The following is a 23,371-nucleotide window of genomic DNA, read 5'->3' as shown; positions in this document are numbered from 1 at the left end:
TCTGGCGTTTCTGTGATTCACATTATACAATCTTTACTGTGGAGAGTCTGGCCACAGTGTGTTGTGGTGATGATCTTTTCTGGTCATGTCTGTTAGGAGTTCTGTGTGCTTCCTGTACTGGGACGTCCCTGTCTTTCTCCATATTAGGGAAATTTTCTGTAATTATTCCACTAGAAAGGTGTTCTAATCCATTATCTCTTTCCATGCCTTTAGGAACTCCTCTAAGACCTGTATGTTGGCTCATTTGATAGTTTCCCATAAATCTCTTTTATTTTTATTTTTTATTTTATTTTATTTTTTTTGACAGGCAGAGTGGACAGTGAGAGAGAGAGACAGAGAGAAAGGTCTTCCTTTGCCGTTGGTTCACCCTCCAATGGCCACCGTGGCTGGCGCACTGCGGCCGGCGCACCGCGCTGATCCGATGGCAGGAGCCAGGTGCCTCTCCTGGTCTTCCATGGGGTGCAGGGCCCAAGTACTTGGGCCATCCTCCACTGCACTCCCTGGCCACAGCAGAGAGCTGGCCTGGAAGAAGGGCAACCGGGACAGAATCAGGTGCCCCGACCAGGACTAGAACCCGGTGTGCCGGCGGCGCAAGGCGGAGGATTAGCCTAGTGAGCTGCAGCGCCGGCCTTCTTTTAATTTTATTTCTTCTTTTTTTGTTCTGACTGTAAAATTTCGAGAGATTTGTCCCCTAACTCGAATATTCTTTTACTTCACTGAGTCTGTTCTTAAAGGCTTTCCACCATACTTTTTGTTTACTGAATTCTTCATTTCCAGTATTTCATTTTGATTTCTGTTTAAAATCTCAATTTTGTGGGAAAAATTTTCTTTCGTGTCATGTATGGATTTCTTTGGTTCATGGATTTGCTGCTTATTCGGGCATTTCATCAGTCTCTTCATCTTTACATTTGAGTATTGAAGTGTTGTTTTCTTTTGGGGTGTTGTCTTTATTTTTGTTTCTTGAATTGCTGTGTTTATTGTTGAAAACTTGTTGGTTTGGGGCTGGTGCTGTGGCGCAGCAGGTTAACGCCCCGGCCTGAAGCGCTGGCATCCCATATGGGCGTTGGTTCGAGATCCGGCTGCTCCATTCCGATCCAGCTCTCTGCTAATGCTGGGAAAGCAGTGGAAGATGGCCCAAGTGCTTGGGCCCCTGCACCCACGTGGGAGAGCCAGAAGAGGCTCCTGGCTCCTGGCTTCGGATCAGCACAGCTACAGTTGTTGTGGCGAATTGGGGAGTGAACCAGTGGATGGAAGACCTCTCTCTCTGTCTGCCCTCCCTCTCTTTCTGCCTATCCTCTCTCTATGTAACTCTGACTTTCAAATAAATAAATAAAAGATATAATAAATAAATTTAAAAATACATAAAATATAATAAATAATTAAAATGAAAAAATAAATGAATAAAATCTGAAAAAAGAACTTATTTTTTCACTCTGTGATGGCTTTTATCTTTGGGCTGTGCTCTTCTGGCGAATGCCCAGAGGCGTGCGCTTGGTGTGGTCACGGGCTCTCTGCGGTGCTCTAGGGTGAGCTGAGTGTCTAAGGTGACACCCAAGTGGGGTGTGGTAAATCGCCTTTTTTTTTCTTTTATCAGAGGGGAGGTTGGTTTAGTTGGTGTAGCTGTTTGTTGGTGTAGTCTCACGCTCACCTCCTCTCCTCCAAGGAGACCAGTGCCTGGGTGCTATCCCCAGTGGGTACAGTTTCACGAGAACCACATGAAGCATCCATGCAGTCCGTGGTGTGAACACGGATCCTGAAGCAATGACCCTCACCAGGGAATCAGGGAGCCCCGAGTGTGTGGAGCCGCCCACAGTGACTGCCCGAAGTTCAGCCACACCCTGCACCCTCCCATGAAGCCATAGTGCTTTCACAGTCCTGGCACACAAGGCTCCCACAGTCACGAGCTCCCAGCCAGACTCGGGCATCTCCTCTTGGCTGGTTGCTGGGAGCACGGATGTGAGCCGGCACAGCTGTTGCCTATGTCCAAAGTGGCACCAGCCCTCGGCTAGGTACAGGATGCCGGTGCCAGGTGGTCTGGGGGAGAGAAATGTGCCCCCCGCCTTTCCCCCTAGATCGGCAGGTGCACTGTCTCCCACACTCCAGGCCTGTTCCTCAGGCTCTTCCCACAGCTTTATTGCCAGGGGCTCGGGCTGCTGCAGTGCGGTCTCGCCTCACTCCGGGGCTGGCTGGGGCTGAGGCTGTCGGCTGCTGGGTCCTGAGCTGCATGCGTCCACACCCTGCATGGAGCTCCACAGCGGCCCTCTTAGGAGTGTGGAGTTTCCTCTGCCATTGTTTCCCTCACCCTCCCTGAGTGCACGCTGTCCACTTTTCTGGGTAGATCCTTATTTCTGGTCCTATTTCATCTTCTTTCCTGATGTACTTCCTCATTTTTGTGGAACATCTGATTGCAGAGGATGTTAGTGATATCTTTCCCCAATTGGATTGGTTTGGCCTCTACTTTTTGTTTTATTATTTTATTTATTTGAAAGACAGAGACAGATCTCTCATCCACTGTTCACTCTCCAAACACCTGTAACAGCTGGGGCTGAGCCAGGCTGAAGCCAGAAGCCAGGTACTCAGTGTGGGTCTCCCACTGAGCAGAGGCCCAAGTATACTACACCACAGTGCCGGCCCTGCGCCTGCTTTTTATATTAGAGGTGTTCTTCAGATGTTCAGTGAACCTAAGGTGCATACTCAAATGGAGACTAAAAAATTGATCAAAAGCTTTGTATCAGGGCTAGTGCTGTGGCGTAAAAGGTTAAGCCTCTGCCCTCAGTCCTAGCATCCCGTATGGGTGATGATTTGAGTTCCAGCGGCTCCACTTTTTTTTTTTTTTAATTTTTTTATTTTTTGACAGGCAGAGTGGACAGTGAGAGAGAGAGACAGAGAGAAAGGTCTTCCTTTGCCGTTGGTTCACCCTCCAATGGCCGCCACAGCCAGCGCGCTGCGGCCGGCGCACCGCACTGATCCGATGGCAGGAGCCAGGAGCCAGGTGCTTTTCCTGGTCTCCCATGGGGTGCAGGGCCCAAGCACCTGGGCCATCCTCCACTGCACTCCTGGCCCCAGCAGAGAGCTGGCCTGGAAGAGGGGCAACCGGGACAGAATCCGGTGCCCCAACCGGGACTAGAACCCGGTGTGCCGGTGCCGCTAGGCGGAGAATTAGCCTAGTGAGCCGCGGCGCCGGCCTGCGGCTCCATTTCTGATCCAGCTTCCTGCCAGTCCAGCTAGGTAAGCAATAGAATGTGGCCCAAGTGCTTGGGCTCCTACACCCACGTAGAAGAAGCTCCTGGCTTCGGCCTGGACCAGCCCTGGGCGTTGGGGCCATTTTGGGAGTGAACCAGAGGATGGAAGTGCTGTCTCTCTCTCTCCTTCTCTCCCTGTGTCTCTGCCTTTCAAATAAATAAATAAATCTTTGGAAAAAAAATAAAAAGTCTTTGTACCCATGGTGATTTTTGTCTTCTCTGCTCTGTAGTCAAGGCTGATCCTGTGGGTTATTTTCTTCATGAACATCCAGCATTACTGTGTTGAAATCTTTCCCCCCAGAGCTGGTCAGATACCCCAGGGAAGTCTCCTGAGTCTTGGATTGGGTGGGTGTGTGATCCTGGCTGTCAGCTGTGGGGACTGGGTGAGGAGGAGGAGGCCTGAGGGGGTAGGATTTGTCTCGCACTCTGGATGTGAACTCTCACTTAGGTCTGCTTTCAGTTCTCCGCTGGGCCTGCGCTGTCCTGCCCTGTTCCAGGGGACCTTCCCTGTACCCTCTCTGGAGGAGAGGCCAGTCTGCGGCCATGATTTGGGAGGGGCAGTCACTGGGCAGAGTGGGGTTGGAGGGAAGAACCTGACTGTTTCTTAATTAGACTTCTAAGCACTCCTCCTGGTGCTGTGTGCGCTGCCTTTGTCCGATTCCCAGGGCTCCCTGGGCTCACTGATTCCCAGGCCTTCCGTAGGGATGTCCAGTGAAGTTGGCCTTCCCCACAGCGGGCTTTGGATCTGACTCTCAGTTCTGCCAAGGAAGTAACCACCTGTCCATATGTGTTCCAACTTCTAAATTTTATTGCTGCTGTCTCTGTTTCTGTGTTATTTGTTCTTAGATTTATGTGTTTTAAAGCTCCCTTTAATTGTGGTGAGAGAAGGCAGACTGGGGTGTTTTCAATCTGCCACCTTAAAGTGGACTGTGTAAGAAAGTGTGTAGTGTATGTGTGTGTATGTGCAGTTTCAGTGTTTATAGAAACCTGTGTTCTTATACAGGCGTATTCTTTCAGAATCACCTAGAGGGCTGGGCTTGTGACGCTACGGTAATTTACATTTCTGCCAGTTCTCAGGTGATGCTGATACTGCTGGTCCGGAAACTATACTCTGAGAAGCACTAATCTAAAGCATTATGGGAATTACATGTAGTGCCCCAAAGCATGGCATTCCCTATCCCTAATTAAGCTTCTGTTCTCGGATCCTTGGATGTTCTGAATTGTTTTCTTGCTACAAACACTGCTGCACAGCATTCCTTGACCTTAAATCTTCGTATTTCCAAAAATCATTTCTTTCTGGTGAAATCTGAGAAGTAGAACTGTTGGGCTAGTGGGTCACTGAATGTGTGTTGTGTTTCTACTCTGGTGACGACTGTCGGCACTGTGGACACCGCGTGGAGCCAGACTGCCTGCCTTCGAGGTGTTGGTGTTGTAGTGGGAGGAGGAAGATAATAAATGCACAATTAAAGAAAACTTCTTTACTGATAAGTGCTCAGAAGAGAGGATTTAGTGGATTTAGGAAAAAGGGTTTTGAGGAATGATTTTGAAGGTTAATGTCCAAGAAAACGTGGCGTTTCTCGCGTCCTGCCAGTCCTGCTGTGGTGTCAACTCGCACTCCTCTGGGGACTTCATCCGGTGCTGTGGCTGTCATCCACCACCAGCCATGTCCTGCATATAAACTGCCCTCTTTCCTCTAAGCTGTAGATTTTTATATTCAACTGCTTACTCGGCATGTCCATTGAGAGAGAGAGAGAGAGAGAGAGAATAAGCCTCACACTTAGTGTGCAGTTCTGACATCTTGAACTCTTACCAGACCTGTTCTTTGCCGTCTTCCTTGTTTCGGTAAACAGCATCTCCCTCTTGTTTTCCTTCTCTCAAGTGTTGGCGCGCACAGAATCTGTGCATATGTACGGGTGCTCTGTTGCTGGTAGAGGATTCCCGGGGGGGGGGTGTGTGTGTGTGTGTGTGTGCCCTTGCTGAAGTGTTCTGGAGGCAGAGCTCCAGAGGAGGGGCCGTGAGGGGTGAGTCTTGGGTCAGAGGAATTACACGTTTTTGCTTTGCTTTGTAATTGATTATCCTTTTTATTTATTTAAAAATCGCTCACGTTCCCTATTTGAAATTCAAGCAGTTCCAGTCCTTTTTGGGAATCTCATGCCTCCTCACTCCCACGGGTGACCCACAGTTGCCGTGTTGGCTGACGTCCTCTCGCCTCCGTTGTAAGGCACAGTAATTGCAGCCGAATTCTGAGTTACATGTATTTCCCGTGTCTCTTTGGATTGGTGGAGGCTGTTGTTTTTCCCTTGTTGTCCAGAATAGTTACTCACGTATTTCAATGTCTTGATTTATTCCCGAAGAAACCGCGTCGATCTGCTCGGGCTCTCTTGATGGGGTCGAGTACTCGCAGCGGAAGGAGAAGGGCATTGTGAAGATGACTGTGCCCAGGACGCTTGCTTTCCTCTATCTGTCCTTACTTTGGGAGAGAGAGGCCATCACTCTTTCAGACCTTCTGAGGTAAGTTGGAACTTTGTATGACAATCGGCATGAACTAGTGGACCGCCTTTGCAGAATTTGAATTTTACAGGAAGACTTGATGAAGGGACTGGAAATGTGGAGTGCCTTGGGTTATAATTCTGAAATCTGATCCCCTGTGGGCTAGTAATTTTACTCCTTGGTTTTCTTATTTTTAAAGATTTATTTATTTATTTGAAAGGCAGAGTTACAGAGAGGCAGAGGCAGAGAGAGAGAGAGAGAGAAATCTTCCATCTCCTGGTTTACTCCCCAAATGGCTGCAATGGCAGGAGCAGGAGCCAGGAGCTTCTTCCAGGTCTCCCACATGGGTGCAGGGGCCCAAGGGCCTGGCCCATCTTCTGCTACTTTCCCAGGACATAACAGAGAGCTGAATCAGAAGTGGAGCAGCCGGGACTCAAACTGGTGCCCATATGGGATGTCAGCACTGCAGGCGGTGGCTTTACCTACTATGCCACAGTGCTGGCCTGGTTTTCTTATTTTGTAATGAAAATGATATGTACCTCACGTAGGATATTGGAAGAATAATTATCTGTTGTGAATAAAATGTTTGGAAGAGTAAAGGTCACATTTAAATACCTGAGTAGTATCATTAGGTATTTTTCGTTTCTAAGAAAAGATGAACACAGTATCTTTACATTAGCAAAATGGCTATTAATAGTTACACAGAAGGGCCCGGTGCTGTGACGGAGTTGGTAAAGCTGCCACCTGCAGTGCAGGCATCCCATATGGGCACTGGTTCGAGACCTGGCTGCTGTACTTCCGATCCAGCTCTCTGCTATGGAAAGCAGTAGTAGATGGGCCGGCGCCGCAGCTCACTAGGCTAATCCTCCGTCTGCGGCGCCGGCACACCGGGTTCTAGTCTCAGTCAGGGCGCCAGATTCTGTCCCAGTTGCCCCTCTTCCAGGCCAGCTCTCTGCTGTGGCCCGGGAGGGCAGTGGAGGATGGCCCAAGTCCTTGGGCCCTGCACCCGCATGGGAGACCAGGAGAAGCACCTGGCTCCTGGCTTCAGATCGGCACAATGCACTGGCCGTGGCAGCCATTGGAGGGTGAACCAATGGCAAAAGGAAGACTTCTCTTTCCACTCTGCCTGTCAAAAAAGAAAGCAAGCGGTGGTAGATGGCCCAGGTCCTCGGGTCCCTGCACCTGCGTGGGAGGAACTAGAGGAAGCTCCTGGCTCCTGGCTTTGGATTGGTGCAGCTCCAGTGTTGTGGCCAACTAGGGAGTGAACCAGTGGATAGAAAACCTCTCTCTCTCTGCCTCTCCTCCTTCTGTGTAACTCTGACTTTTGAATAAATGAATAAATCTTTAAAAAAATAGTTATACAGAAGCATGCATTGGTATTCTAAGAGATAAAATATAGGTTGTCTTTATGGAAAAGTTGAAAGCAAAACTCTTGGGAGAGTGTTATGCATATAGTAAGCATCTACATTTTTTAAGAGAATTTAAAGGTTGTATAATTAATGAGAAAGTTGTATGTAAGAAATTAGCTTTGTGTGGAAGACATTCTCACTTAGCTGTGCCCAAATCATTAAAGTGTAAAGGGTTTCCCCTTGCTTTCTGTCTGCTCCACGTGACAACGTCCGGGTCTCTCAGTGGCCGGGTGCTGTTAGGACACAGATTTGGAGCCGCCAGTCCTGGGTTGGAGTCCCAGCTCTGCCGCTTGTTTGTTACACGCCCTGAGGAAGTCATTTAACTTCTCTGCCTCTGTCTCCTCATGGCGAAATGGCGCCCGTGCTAATGACTCCTCTTAGGCTGGTAACTGCTTTCCATGATGAACACTGCGTGAGTGGCATGCCGTGCCCTGGCCCCTAGGAGCTTGTGCTGGTCGTTATTCTTTTTTTTTTTTTCACCATTGCCATCATCTTCATTGCCCCTAGATCCTTTGATTAAATGAAGTGCCTTTGAATCTGGCCACATCAACCAAATAACAAGGCTTTTCTCAAGTGTGACTAACTCAGCGTGTAGATAGCCCGTGATTCGGTGGATTTTACTCTGGAGTTGAAGACCTCATCTTCCTTTGCATGCCCTCACGGGGTGATCTCATCCTTTCCCAAGGCTTTAATTACCATCTCTGTGCTGGTGACTCCACTCTTTGTGTCTCTAGCCCAGACTTGTCTGCTAAGGCCAGGCATGTATGTTCGTATATATAGCTAACTGCTGGACACAGCTACTTAGATGTCTTTATGGTATCTCAGATCAGCGTGACTAAACAGAGGTTCACCGTCTGTTGCTTAAATCCAGCTCCTTCTCCAGCATAAAGGCCGTGCACCCTGTTGCACCCTATCAGGAAACCTGGGATTCAACTCTGCTCTGTCTCCATGTGGTCATATTATGCTCCCATAATTACTCTCGGAGCCATTCCTCCCACTACTCCGGGTGCCTCTGTCTGCCCTGTGCTCACCTGCGTCACTCAGTCTCTCAGCCAGCTCTGTGCCTGCAGTTTTCTGGCATTCCTGTCTGTTTTCCTCCTGATAACCAGAGGGCTCTTAGAGAAACAAATCCAATCATATCGTGAGAGCTGGGTAAGGGGGTTAGCCATCTTACCTGGGGCAGTCTATAAGAGGATGACAAAACTCCTAGAAATCTAACAGTATGGGAAAATGTTTATCTGAAATCCTTCTCAGGCAGAATATGATATGTGATTGAAAAAATGGAGGTAAGACCCCCACTCTGCCCTGTGTCTCCCTCCCTCTTTCCTGCTCTTTCTCCATCAAGGGAAATTCTTAGATTCCTTCAAGAAGATTGGATCTGTTTAGCTGGAAGGCATTGATTTTATTCTGTGGAGTTGGGGACAGAGCTTAGTTGCTTGGGGCGATAGGAGAAGAGGCCACAGCCACCATGGGTCTCCTGTCTCTGTTTTCCTCCCAGGAAGAGCTCTAAGTCACAGGTTCTCCGAGTGTGGCCTCCTGGTCAACAGCTTCAGCATCACCTGAGAGCTTGTCAGGCCATCCTAGGTCTTCTGAGTCAGGAACTCTGGTATTCATCGGGAAGCTCAAGTTTGTGAACTACTGCCACACGTAGAAACAAATTAAAGAACATTGGTTTGTAGGGTGTGCGTGACTAGTCTGGCAGAAAACCTGTGCACCTTACACTGATGGCACAAGTCCTCCTCCGTCTGACCATGCAGCAGCACCCCAGTCCTTAGGGTGAATCCATGCCTCTGAGCAGCCTGGGAAGGACCTTGCTGACTTAGCAGTGACACAGCGATCGACAAAAACAGCCAAGGTTTCTCCATGCCAGATACCAACACTCAGGTGTTGTTCCAGAGCCTGGACCCTTGAGATGCACTTGGGAGCCACGTGGGTGAGGCCCCTGTGCTCACGAAGTGCAAATCTAGAGGGAGAAACAAATGACCAAATGCATAAGGAAAGGAGATAGGATGACGCGATGGCTGCTGTAGACTGGTTGTTGGGGAAGGTCAAGCTGTACTCTGAGTGAACGTGGAGCCAGCTGTTACGGTCAGAGTACTAGCTAGCATTCCAGCCACAGCGCGGCCCTCAGCAGAGCAGGCTCAGTGTGACTGAGGAGGAGGAGGAGGGAGTGAGCACAGCGTGGCTGGGGAAGAGGCAGAGAGGCCGAGGGTCAGCTGGGGTAGACGCAGGCCTCCGTAAACCAGCTCAGCCCTGTGGATTCCTTTACGTGAGATCCAGTGTTCATATCATGCAGTTCACCCCTTACACTGCAGTTCAGTGTTTCTCCGTGAAGTCGTGTGGCCACCACCTGTATCTGCTTCCAGGACATAGCCATCGCTCCGAGAGGAAACCCCTTGCCCATTGGAACTTGGGTGTTAAGTGTGACAGGAACCCCTGGACACTTGCAGCAGAAAGATGTGGGATTTGTTTTTAGAAGATGATTCCCACAGCTGTGTGCAGAGTGCATTCTGGGAAGGGAGGGTGAAAGGAGAGAGCCCAGGCAGGCTTCTGCTGCCTTCAGGCGGAAGGCGTGGTGTGGGTTAGGGTATTGGTGATAGAGGACAGTAGATGTGATCTCCTCCAGGAGATGTGGAGGTAGAATGTGCCCACGAGTCTTCCTGACCTTTGAAATGAGATTTTCAGTTACTCTGCTAAGCCAGTACATAGCTGTGATTGAAGCTTTTTCTTTTTAAAAAATATAGATTTGTTGAAGAGGACCATATTCCATATGTAAATGCTTTTGAGCGTTTTCCAGAAGAAATGAAACTGTATGGGCGTGACAAAGGCATCTTTGCTGTGGAGGTAACTAATTTTCCTTGTTACTTTGCCATCACTAATAAGATACCAGAGTGGTGTGCTGATTTGTATTTCTTGCCAGACTCACTCTTTGATGTTGAAGTTTTTAAAATGCCATCTAGTTTTTGTTATATCCAAACATAGAATGTAAGCCATAATTTAATGAAGAGTAGAATTATTTTTATTTTCCTCATGTGGCTTCTTCTAATTCTTTAGATTATCCTCAAAATGCACCTGTGGTGTTATGTGTACACACTGCAGATAGTATATTGTTGGGACTGAACTTCAGAAGTTTTTTATAGGCAGCTTTAGATAATTTCGCCAAAGGGGCAGGCACTTGGCGAAGCAGTGGAGAAGCCACTGGGACACTTACATCCCGTATCAGAATTCCTGGATTGGGTCCCAGTTCTGTTCCCAGTTCCAGCTTCCTGCTAATGTACGCCCTGGGAGGCAGCCGATAATGGTTCAAGAGTTGAGTTCCTGCCATCCACATAGGAGGCCCGAATTGAGTTCACGGCTCCTGGCTTTGGCCTGGTGCAGTCTGGGCTGTTGCTGTTTGGGGAGTGAACCAGTGGATGGGAAATCTCAGTCTCTCTGCAGTTCTAGCTCTCTCTGTTGCTAGTGCTCAAATAAGTAAAAGTTTTTAAAGATGTGTTTTAAAGTTTTAAAGATGTGTTTTTGTTGTTTATACACTATGTTGCTTTGGAGGAAAGAGAAAAAGTTACTAACTTATTTCAGAAGGTGTTGTATTAAGTCCTTCACTTGGTTAGTTTATCTTTTTCTGGATCTGTTTCACATGTCTCCTGTGGAAGTGCTTCTGCCCTTTAATTAGGAATCTTTATCACTATTTCCCTTTGGTCTTCATCAGAAGGTTCCAGCATACGAAATACTAACATTACATATTTCCTTCATTTGCTCACTTAATGAATTATTTTCATAGAATTTTGTGACTTTCATTACCTTGATATTGTTTGCAGGGTTTTTTTTTTTTTTTTTTAAGATTGCTTTGTTTATTTGAAAGGCAGAATGACAGGAGAGAGAGGCAAGCAGACAGAGAGAGAGAGAGACAGACAAGTAGGCAGAGACAGACAGAGAGAGAAAAGGCAGGCAGGCAGGCAGGGAGACCTTCCATCTACCTGGTTCCCTCTCTGTGTGGCTGCTGTAGCTGGGGCTGCACTTGGCTGAAACGAGGCCCAGGAACTTCATCCAGGTCTCTCACAGGGGTGGCAGGAACTCAAGTACTTGAGCCATCATCTGCTTCACAGGCTCGTTAGCAGGAAGCTTGATCAGAAGCACAGTAGCCAGGACTTGAACCAGCAGCACTCTGATAGAGATGCAGGTGTTGCAAGCTATGTTTTGTTTTGTTTTGTTTTTTTTTTTCTTGACAGGCAGAGTGGACAGTGAGAGAGAGAGACAGAGAGAAAGGTCTTCCTTTGCTGTTGGTTTACCCTCCAATGGCCACCGCGGCTGGCACACTGCGGCCGGCGCACCGCGCTGATCCGATGGCAGGAGCCAGGTGCTTCTCCTGGTCTCCCATGGGGTGCAGGGCCCAAGCACTTGGGCCATCCTCCACTGCACTCCCGGGCCACAGCAGAGAGCTGGCCTGGAAGAGGGGCAACCGGGACAGAATCCGGTGCCCCGACCGGGACTAGAACCCGGTGTGCCGGTGCTGCACGGCGGAGGATTAGCCTAGTGAGCCGCGGCTCCGGCACGTAAGCTGTGTTTTAACTCACTGTGCCACAAAACCAGCTCCTTTTTGTGGCTTAAGAGACATCTGTTGAGTGTCTGATAGGTGCGTATGACATTAAATAATGTTTGTAGCAGTTTAATAAGAATAGCTTGTTATGGTGAAATTGAGACTCAGAAAAGTTACGTAACTTGCCCGTGGTCATATAGTTGGCAGATTACGAAACCTGGATTTGGCCCCAAGGATTTCCAGTGAGGAAAGTCATTTTTTCTTGTCTGCCACAACATCATCTCTTCTGATAAAAACTACAGTCTGGAGGGGGGTCGAGCTCCAGAGGTGGTCAAGAGACTGCAAATTCTCTCCCTCACAAATATAAAATTGGGCCAAATATCCCCTAAAACCCTCCAGAACTCAGATCCTGGAACTGACTGAAGGCAAACAAATTGGCACTTAGACCTAGGCCCGTTCCCCTTTACTCGCAGCTGTCGGGCAATGGAGCTGCCTGGGTAGCTTCACTGTGGGAGGATCTGGCTTGATAGAGAGCAAAAAATATCAGGAAAAACATAAAATTCTGCCAGAAACAGCCAGGGAAAGGCCACAGCCCCGTTAGCCTGAGACCAAGGGGTTGCTGGGAGACTAGCAGAGATTGAGCAGGGAGCCCGGGGGGCAGAGAGCACGGTGACCGGGGTGGCGTCGGAGACCTGGGCACGTGCCGCTGCGGGGACCTGAGCTCCAGTAAAAGGCGAGGTTTCACTGCCGACAGTTAGGGTTCCGGGACAACGTCTGCAGCTTAGTGCAGGTAGTGACTTGCATCTGAAACCTTGACGGGCTTTTCATTATTACTGATTTATTACTGGTCAGTCTCTCAAAGGTCAGTATATACTCTTCTTTAAAAACAGAATTTCAGACGTTAAAAATAAACATATTGGGAAGCCAGAGTAATCTAACATTTCTTATTATTTAAGCCAAGATATTTTTACTTCTCAACTTGCTAAGTCTCTTATAAAATACTTCATCTTTGCTCTCTTAAAGGTAAATAAATTACTTGGGTAATTTACTATTTGATACTATGGTGGGAAGGGAGAGCCTTTTTGTCAGTTTATATTGCTTAAAAGGTTGGCTTTGGGATGAAAGGTATATCAGAAATATGTAATAGTGGTCTGACTTTGCAGATTGATGTCTATTCAAATATCCTTTGATGGTCAAGTTGATATTGGGGTTTGTTACTTCCCAGCCCGACAGTGTTGATATTGTGCAAATATAAAGTGAAATTACAATTTTTCAGGAGTTCAGACATTTCGTTTGATGTTTGAAATTAGCGCAGGAAAAGTGCTTGTGACTCTGCTGGCAGAGTGCAGTTGTCGCTCATCACCACCTTGTTTTCTGTAGTTTTTGGTTACCCGTGGTCCACTGCAGTCCAAAAATGGTCCCTGAAAAATGCTAAAAATAAGCAGTTCATTAGTTTTAAATTGTGCTGTTTTGAGAAGCATGGTGAAATTCTCCCAAAGTCCCCTGTAGCCCCATCCAGAGGTCTGGAAGGTGACTCGCTCCTTCGTCCAGTGGCTCCATGCCGTCTGGGTCATCAGATCGACTGTGGTGGCGTCACACTGCTTGTGTTCACGTAACCAGTATTTTACTTAATGGCCCCCAAGTACAAAAATAGTGAATCTGGCCGTCTGGATACGACAAAGGCAGGTGTGACGTTCTGCCTTTAAGTGAAAAGCTGAAGAAGTCCAAATATTTTGAGAGAGAGCGAGAGACCACATTCACATCACTTTTATTATAGTGTATTATTAGATACTCTGTTTTGTTATTATCTACTGTTACTCTCTTATTATACCTAATTTATAATTAAACTTTATCATAGGTATGTATGTAAAAGAAAAAATAGGGTTCAGCACTATCCAAGGCTTCAGGCATCCCCTGGTGTCTTGGAAGATGTCCCCCAAGATAAGGGGGCACTGCTGCAGTTAGCAGTGGAAGAAGGAATGAGAGTGTCACAGCAGGTGCTTCAGGAGGGGAGACTGGAGTGGAAGATCAGCAGGGGTCCCTGGTAAAGCGGGTAGAGACCTCGGAAACTACAAAGTCAAAACCAGTGGGAAAGATACCATGTTGTTATTGTACAATGTTGCTAGGAAAATTATGCTAAAAAGGGTATCAATGATTCATTCATTCATTGTTTGTTAGGGGAATTTAGCAGATATAAGGTAAACTTACTGTGTGTGCTTTTTAGTTTTGTTCCTCAAATTAAAGTCCCAATTAAAAACCTTTTCACTATTTATTAGTAGATAAAATTCTGGCTTCTATTTTAAGTAGATTCACTTTGAGTGACTTTTACTGGCTTGAATTATCTTTGGATAATAACAAGATAGGGTAAGAAAATTGTTTCTCTAAAATGATGCTATTACTTATTTTTTAAACAGTAATCTAGAATGTTTCATGTAAATAAAGATGCTTTACTAAATTATTTCCATTTTTAAAATTTTACCCACTATTCTTACTTTTCAACAGTTTTAAGTTATTACTTGACCCAACTATATCCTGAAAGTGCAGACTGTATATTTATGCTAATAAAATATATTGTTTGTGAGTTGTACTTTTGCACATGAAGGGAACAGAATATTCAAATATATAGGGCTTGATTTTATAGAACAGGTGCATTTCTGAAAAGCTCGATATAAAGAGTTGGATTATATGTCTTTGTTTACATTCACTGTAAAGTCAGAGACCTCAATCTGTTGTGAAAATGCAGTCAGGAATTAGAGTACATCTTTGGAATTACATGTTTCAGCCACTTTGTAAAAACCTGTGTACCCCTGCGATTCAAAGTAAGCATGAATTGTAGACAGTATATTACAACTTAAAATACTGTCTTTACACCTGTTCTTGGCATCATATCCTCCCATGCAATTTAATTTTTTTTAAGATATATTTATTTGAGAGGCAGAGCCACAGACAGAGAAAAAGGTCTTCCGTCTGCTGGTTCAGTCCCCAAATGGCCGCAATGGCCACCGCTGGGCCCATCCAAAGGCAGGAGCCAGGAGCTTCTTCGGAATCTCCCAATGGGTGCAGGGGCCCAAGGACTTGGGCCATCTTCCACTGCTTTCCCAGGCCATTAGCAGAGAGCTGGATCAGAAGTGGAGCAGCCGGGACACGAATCGGTGCCCATATGGGATGCCAGCACTGCAGGTGGAGGCTTAACCTACTATGCCACAGCACTGGCCCTGGACTTAATTTTTTTCTTTTAATGTATTTATTTATTTGCAAAACAGAGTTAGAGAGAGGAAAGACAGAGAGATCTTCTATCTGCTGGTCACTCCCTAGGTGGCTGCAACAGCTCCACCCTCAACTACCACATGGGTGCTTGGGCCATCTTCCATCACTTTCCCAGGCACATCAGCAGGGAGCTGGATTGGAAGTGGAGTAGCCAAGACTTGAACCGGGACCTGTATGGATGCCGGTGCTACAGATGGCAGCTTAACCTGCTGCGCCACAGCGCCGGCGCCGGCCCCCGCCCCCACCCCCACCCCCACCCCCCATGACTTAATTTTTAAAATGTTAGTTTCTCCTACAGGAAATTTTTACAGTGATTCCTTCTGAGAAATTTCACCCAGTATGTGAACTGTGTCAATGAGCAATATCAATGGCTCTGTATACTTGGGCTTTTAGAGTTGTTCATGAGAAGAATCCATTTAATTCTGTGTGCCAGTTGCAGGTTCTATTTGTTCTATTATAAACTCATGCAGAGTTTATGAAGTTCTTTCACCTGCATGGTCTCTGTGTGGTCCTTTCTATCCATGGCTAACACAGTTCAGCCATTTGCCCAGTTTCACAGACGCACAGGCTCCGTGGGAAGGCAGAGTGAGGTCGTCTCCGACGTGGGTCGGCCGGCGGCCTTTCACTCAGGCGCTCCTCTAGTTTGTCTGCTGCTCTGCCCTTCTCATTACCCTGGTTTTTCAAAACACTCAAAATAGGTTCTAGGAAGATAGCACAGAGGAGTCTGCAAACACTTTATGGGAAATGTGTGTTGTAACCAAGCTGCACACCAAAACAAACTTGTCTTTTAACTTCATTTTTTTTTATCAACTTTTTAAAGTATCTACGGAAGCATTCATTGCAGTATGCTTCTATAAAGTACTTATTTTGAAATGTTAAGCCAGAAGGAAATGGATGATTAGAAATACAGCAGCATGCTGTTACCATGTTGCATCTCAGGTTATTAAGTATTAGCAGTATTTTGCACTGAGTTAGAATGGGGGTCATTGTGAGTGGTTGATGCAGAACGCTAGATTTTTCAGCCAGCATTGGCTGCATCCTCGGTTTAGCTTGTGTGGGGTCAGTTCCAGTGGAGTTAGGACTGAGGGGGCAAGCTTGAAGGTGGGGTTCGCTCCCAGTCCCCCAAGCAGCAAGCTAGGGCCGTGAGATGCCTGTCTGGTGCCTGAAACTGTCTCTGTGGTTTGTGGTGAGGGTCAGTTCCCGTAACAGTCAGTCCTTAACAGGCAGAAGCAAAGGTGTTCCAGATGTTGACTTTTAAACATTTTGAAAGAGAATCAGTATTCAGATGCTTTTTAGGGAATGTTGCCTAAATAATTCTTTAAAGGATCTCATGCTTCATTCTTAGATTTAAAAAGATATCTTGTAATCTGTATTTGTGAATATTGTCCGTAGTCTGTTCTTCAGTTTCTCCCCCTGTAGAGGGACCATGTTGTTGTTGGAGGGTCATGGTTTTGTATACACAAATTACTTGCCTTGGTTTAATCCCTTTTCTGGACCATTTTTCCTTTCTTTATTAATATTATTTTCATTGATAAATCATAATTATGTACAGCTATGGAATACAATGTGGTGCTTTGATACATGTGTATCACATGGAATGGTTAACTGGGACTAACATATCCATAATTTCATTTTACCCATCAGATTTTTGTGGTGAGACATTTGAAATGTGTTCTTGTGGTTATTTTGAGGTATATGTTGTTATCGACTGTAGTCACCAGGCACCACGGTGGATCTCAGAGCTCTGTAGTCACCGGGCCGCACGGTGGATCTCAGAGCTTTGTAGTCACCGGGCACCACGGTGGATCTCAGAGCTCTGTAGTCACCGGGCCGCACGGTGGATCTCAGAGCTCTGTAGTCATCCAGTGTAACATATAAACATAAAAGATAACATGAAATTATGTCTCAGTAACAACCATTGCACTTTGTTCTTTTCACTTTCATCTTGGAGACCTTTTTTAAAATCAACATTTTTTTAAAAGATTTATTTATTTATTTATTTATTTGAAAGGCAGAGTTACAGAGAGGCAGAGGCAGAGAGAGAGGTTTTCCATCCGTTGGTTCATTCCCCAGGTGGCTGCGATGGCCAGAACTGCACCAGGCTGAAGCCAGGAGCCAGGAGCTTCTTCTGGGTCTCCCACATGAATACAAGGGCCCAAGGACTTGGGTCATCTTCCACTGCTTTCCCAGGCCACAACAGAGAGCTGGACTGGCAGCCGGGACTTGAAGCGGTGGCCATATGGGATGCCAGCATTGCAGGTGGCAGCTTTACTCGCTACACCACAGCACTGGCCCCGAAATCAACTTTTTTATTTTGTGATAATTTTTCATTTATAGAAAAGTTGTACAACTAAAATTATATAAAAAATTCATTGGCCGGCGCCGCAGCTCACTAGGCTAATCCTCCGCCTGCGGCACCGGCACACTGGGTTCTAGTCCCAGTCGGGGCGCCGGATTCTGTCCCGGTTGCCCCTCTTCCAGCCCAGCTCTCTGCTATGGCCCGGGAGTACATTGGAGGATGGCACAAGTGCTTGGGCCCTGCATCCCATGGAAGACCAGGATAAGTACCTGGCTCCTGCCTTTGGATCAGCGCAGTGCACCGGCCGCAGCGCACCGGCCGCGGCGGCCATTGGAGAGTGAACCAACGGCAAAAGAAGACCTTTCTCTCTGTCTCTCTCTCACTGTCCACTCTGCCTGTAAAAAAAAAAAAAAAAAAAATCATATACCCTTTATCCACAATCAGCTTGTTAACATTTTATTCCTCTTGTTTTATCATTTGAGCCATTCTTCCTGTCTACCTGTGTATCTGTCTATTTCAGTTTCTGAGTTATTGAGGGTACTAAGTTACATCCATCATAACCTTTTATGCCTGAATAGTTTATTATATTTTTCTAGAGAGTGGGAATAGTTTCTTATGTAACTGCAATTTAGTTATCAATTTTTTAATTCATTTTATAGGTGCATAGTGTAGATGTGCCACAATTTATTTAACTAGTTCTCTATTGACAGTTTTCTGTTTACAGAGAAAAGATTAAAGAAGGCAGCTAGAAGGTAAAAAAAAAAAAAAGCAAAACTAGGAACAATCTAAATGCCTATGAAAAAGAAAATGGATAAAATGTGACATATTCATATTGTGGTATATTAAATAACTATGAAAATAAATGAACTGCAGCTCTAGGCAACATTAATGCATCTAGAGACACTGAGTGTAAAAGGCAAGACTAGAAAGATATAACTGTTTGAGGTCATCACTTTTGCAGTCAAGTCAGTGGTGAGCAAATTCAGGATCCGAGGATAGTGTTCCTGGGGGGAGATGGGGCCGGGACAGGGGAGGGCCCTGGTAGACCCGGCAGTGCTGGGAGAAGCCGCTTCTTAAGTCGGGCAGTGGTGCTCATTTTACTGTCAAGCGTCACACTTTACAGATACGTTAAATGCATTCCTTTGTCTTTTTCAAAATTTTAAAGACAGCTAGAGAGAGTTGTGTACGTAGTATTTCAGAAAGAGGAGTAGAAGGCGTTACATCACACATGGGTGTGTTTGTAAGGTGTAAGCCCCCTGAGAGTAGGGACCACATTTAGTGCTTTTATTTTATAATCCATGACGTAAGGTGAGTTTATGTACTCAGTAAGGGCTCAGTTGTGTTTTCTAAATAAATGATTGAAACGCATCATTATGAGGCAGAATGGTTTTAAACGTTTATTTTCTGGAGATTTCAAATTTATCTGCTTAGAAGTTTTCACATAAGTAGAAAATGTCCAGGTTGTTTCTGATGTGCTCATTATGTGGTAGATCAGATTCAGTGAGGTTTGGTTTAAAAAAGCGTTCTGTTGAATTTAGTGGATAAATGTATAAGGGATATAACTCTGCTTAAAGGCGAGGCCATTTAAAAATGGGAGTTGTGAGTGTGTCAGCATCATGAAAGTCCAAGCATGAGAGTAGTAATCTTATCAGTGAATCTGCTTCTCACCAATAGATTGAAACCAACAGTGAAGTGCTCAGTTTAGAAAATGTATCGGTGAGCCTACACTGATATTCCTTTTAGGAGAACCGTGCCTCTTCCTCCTGAGTGAGACTGATTCCAGGTGGATTATCTCTGATTTAGTTTGATCCTGAGCCAGGACACCCCGTACTCAGCATGCCCAGCCCAGGGCTCCCTCACCTGCCCTTCCCGGAAGAGAATGGGACCTTGGTTTCACACCAGCTTGAACCAAGGAGGGACGAAGGTGAGCTGCGGCAGATAACCACTGCGCCCTTCCAGTCAGATAGAAATCACTGGGGAGTCACCCGCTCTGCTGGGTACCATCTTTCCCTCTCCTTTGGTGCAGGTGTGTGAAGTGGCGGCCGCAGCAGTCAGCAGAGCCTGCGGAAACGGGCTCTAAGGAGAGCTTGTTCGCAACTCCGATCCTAGGGCCAAAACAGACTACTGTCTCCTGTGCACCTGGCAAGTCCTCGCTGGGCAGCAGCTCGTATTTGGTGTGTGTCTGAAAGGTCTGCATTTGTCCGTGCAGGTGGGCAGCATGTTTTGAAGAGGTCTCGGTCACCCCCAGCACGAGGACTGTGCCTCACAGAAAGTAACGTGTCCACCAGAGACTTCGGAAGACTAGACCTGGGACATAAGAAAGCGCTTCTTGTTCTCACGTGGTTGATTTACAACCCTAAAGATAATTCTAGCAAACTGAAAATACGCAGTGAACTGTTTTACCAATCATGATACATACATAATACATTACAGCCCTTTGATAGTTCTGGTCCTTCTGATAGTTCTAGTCCTTATTCATGTTCCTTCGTAACACACAGTCTTGTTAGAAGTTTGGATTAACAGGTGCACGTAGCATTAGCTTTTTCTCGGCTGAGTCTGTGCCTCACAGCAACAATGAGAATGAGCAAGGGCGAGGCACTGGTCTCCCTCTTGGCTGAGCAGGAAGTTGGCTCTGACAGGCATTGTGATCTGGTTATCGCAGGAGCTGCAGTTGCGTAACAGAAACTCGAGCTTGTCCTTACCTGCGCGGAGCATTGCTTCATGACGAAAATAAACTCCCTGGAATATTTGGGAGATTCAATAAAATGCTTTCCCAAGCACTCCATTTTTAATGCATGCTGGGACAATTTATTACAGCTTTGTGGTCTTTTAAAAAGCGTATTAAACTTGTGATTTCTTACTATTGTGATTACACAGGTCTGTATCACTCCGGAGGCCCTGTGTGTCATATTTAATAGCCTTCTAGACACATCTTCGGCCAAGGGTGGTGATAAGTCTGTGGGCTCTCCCTCCTTCCCCCCTTTTTCAAGAAAAAAGGGAAGGTTTGGGATGCCTTCCGATGACTGTTTATTTAATCGACAGGCAGCTTTTCTTCATTGTGTGCTTTGCCTTTGCTCACAAAAGTGCATTCACTGTTCTATAGTATGTTGAAACTTTTAAATGGAAACGGCTTTTCGTCAACAAAGGAAGCATTTTCTTCCCCCTCCACGTCTTCGCTTTCCCTGCTAAGTCTTGGCTTCTGCAGCAGCTGTGCCTCCACCAGAAATGACAAAAGGTACAATTGTGCTCGGAGATGGCCGTGAAGATAGTGCACCGAGTTCTGTGTGTGTGGGCTGCTGGGCACTGTTTTCCTCTGTGTTTGGTTTTGTTTTATTTTTGCTATTCTAGAAAGTAGAGCACACCTTAAAAAACAAACCCTGGAAAGAAAAGGAAAAGAGCGTTTAAAATCCTTCTCAAACCTTTACTCTAGGTGAGCTGTTCCTTCCATGAAGCTGCTGTGTTAGTCGTGACAGATCTGACAACACTGCACTCCAGCAGAGGGGAGCAGACACCACAGGCGGGCTGCGCTCTGTCCAGGCAGGCCAAGGCAGTTCCAGTCTTCCGCCATTCCTCAGCCCCAGAGCAGAGCGAGGGGAGGAGGTGGCTGGCTGGCGTTCTCGCCTTTCGTTTACCTGCGCCTTTGGTTTGGAGACAGCCCTCTCCTTGTCGCCTGTGCCTTTCCTGCTGCGTTATTTTTCACTTGCGTTTCTGGAGTATGGTGCTGATGCGAAGCACCAGTCACTTGCAGCAAAAATCTTTCAGCGCATCTGGTAGAATCCAAAAACCTAGTCCCTTTCAGGAACACCGCCCCTTCACAGTCTTCCAAATGATCAAGTCACTGGGTGAACCAAGGTGTTGGGCCTGGATGCACCTGTCTCGCTAGATACAATTTATTTTGCCAGTGACTTAACACAGTGAGGCTACTTCTCTCTTGTTAGCCATGATTTTCTTTGTATATTTTAAACGCACAGCCCAGTTCTAAGTAGATAATATGTAATATGTAACATGCATGTCATTCTACCACACTCTTGGCAGTGTTTTTAAACCTCTCAGGATCAGTCATTTCGTCATCGCTCACTAGAGTAGTAGAGACGGGAAGTTCCTCCTGAAGCACATGCATCCCCAGCACTCTGCATGTTGATAAACAACGTTCTGATCTCCGAGTGAGAGAAGAGAAAAGAGGCAAGGCTGGTTCAGCCAGACCCACCGCGCGGCACTCTGCCAGGGTGATTCATGGTGCCGGAAGCCGGCTCACACCTTGTGAAACTGGGTCCCTGTAGTTGAAGGAGAGCAGCTTCTCCAGTGCTGTCGTCACCGCCTGAGTCCCTGCAGACGGAGGTCTCACGGGTGAGCTGGTGCACCCTGTTCTCCCTGCAGACGGAGGTCTCACTGGGTGTTAGTGCACCCTGTTCTCCCTGCAGACAGAGGTCTCACTGGGTTAGTGCACCCTGTTCTCCCTGCAGACGGAGGTCTCACTGGGTGTTAGTGCACCCTGTTCTCCCTGTAGACGGAGGTCTCACTGGGTTAGTGCACCCTGTTCTCCCTGCAGACGGAGGTCTCACTGGGTTAGTGCACCCTGTTCTCCCTGCAGACGGAGGTCTCACTGGGTGTTAGTGCACCCTGTTCTCCCTGCAGACGGAGGTCTCACTGGGTGTTAGTGCACCCTGTTCTCCCTGCAGATGGAGGTCTCACTGGGTGAGTTTAATGCACTCTGGTTCTCCCAGCTCTACTCCAGGCCTGCTCACTGTCCTACTGGGTAGGCCTCAGGCAGCCCGTGGCATTGTTTGTGCAATCTTTGTTAGAGGATAATAACCTGGCAGCTTAAAATCTACCTGAGGGAAGTTAAGGTGAGTGTTAGGGTAACAGGTGTTCCCAGTCCCCTCAGTCCCACTCCTCCCTTCTGGAATTACGGGCAGCCTGCGCGAGGAGCTGATGGATTTTGTTCCTGGCACCCCACACTATCCTGACCATCCCTGGAATGTGTGTGTGCCTCCATTTCGTGCTCTGGAGAAAAACCCTTGGAGGGTTTCCTCCACTCTGCAAGAGAAATGACGGGGTGCCTCTGCCTTCTCTTTTTCACTCTCCGTAGCTGGCCTGTTCTGTTGATTAGGGGTCCACAGCCATTTCATAGACCCCTGGGGATTCTCAGGCTTCAGTCTGCGTGAGACTTGCTGAACTGCAGTTTCTGAGGCCAGTGTCAGGGATTGGCTCAGGAAGCCTGGTGGGTAAGCACCTTGTGGGGCTAGTGCTGTGTCGTAGCAGGCAAAGCCCCGGCCTGCAAGGCCGGCATCCCATATGAGTCCCAGCTGCTTCACTTCCGATCCAGCTCCCTGCTAATGCACCTGGGAAAGCAACAGAAGGTGGCCCAAGTGCTTGGGTCCCTGTACCCACCTGGGAGACCCCAAAGAAGCTCCTGGCTTCAGCCTGGCCCAGCCCCAGCCATTGTAGCCATTTGGGGAGTGAACCAGCAGATGGAAGATCAGTACCCCCCCCCCAATCTCTCCCTCTCTCTGTGTAACTCTGGCTTTCAAATAAATAAAATAAAATAAACGTGCACCTTGCAAGTGCCTCTGACCAAGCCGGTGCTCCGAGCAGTGCCGTGAGTCTTGCTGCTCTGCCTCAGTCTCCCTTTGTCGTTTCACCTGGTCCCTCCGACAGCTTTGAGGTGGAAGCAGATCATTTATAACCAGAGGGCTGAGAAAACACCTTGCGGAACACTCCACATTTTAACTGTGGTTCTGCTAAGCCTCTTAGTCTACGTGACACAGCGGAGACTCCACACGTCTAGTGAAAACTCAGGCCCCATGAGAGCCACTGGGTTGTTTTGCAGATAACTGCATTTATTTTCTTTTCTCTTTAAGATTTATTTCTTTGAAAGGCAGAGTGACAGAAGGAGAAAAGGGAGAGAGGGAGACAGACATCTTCATCAGCTGATTCACTCCCTAAATGGCCACAGTGGCAGTGGCGGATGCTGAGCCAGCGGAAGCCAGGAGCCTCAGCCCCCTCCCGCTCTCCCCTGCTGGGTCATCAGCTGCTGCTGCGTTTGCTGGGAGCAGAGCAGCAGGGTTAGCACCAGCACCGGGGGATGCTGGTATCGCAGGCAGTGGCTTAGCCCACTGCGTCGCAACAC

The 23,371-nt window shown here is 47.1% G+C and overlaps 1 protein-coding gene across 3 annotated transcripts in view; it reads left to right on the top strand.

Moving 5' to 3' along the window:
* The window catches only part of TAF1B (TATA-box binding protein associated factor, RNA polymerase I subunit B), a 69,756-nt gene that overhangs the window by 22,491 nt on the left and 23,894 nt on the right, over positions 1–23,371 (top strand). For all 3 annotated transcript variants that reach the window (XM_008249995.4, XM_008249993.4, XM_051833307.2), the window contains 2 exons: positions 5,597–5,753; positions 9,886–9,985. In XM_008249995.4, the coding sequence (XP_008248217.2) occupies positions 5,597–5,753; positions 9,886–9,985 (257 nt within the window). The remainder of the gene's footprint in view (positions 1–5,596; positions 5,754–9,885; positions 9,986–23,371) is intronic.

The sequence above is a fragment of the Oryctolagus cuniculus genome, chromosome 2, assembly GCF_964237555.1.
Source record: "Oryctolagus cuniculus chromosome 2, mOryCun1.1, whole genome shotgun sequence".
Classification (NCBI taxonomy): Eukaryota; Metazoa; Chordata; class Mammalia; order Lagomorpha; family Leporidae; genus Oryctolagus; species Oryctolagus cuniculus.
Note: the sequence above shows the minus strand (reverse complement) of the source record. Positions and strands in the feature narration are given on the sequence as shown.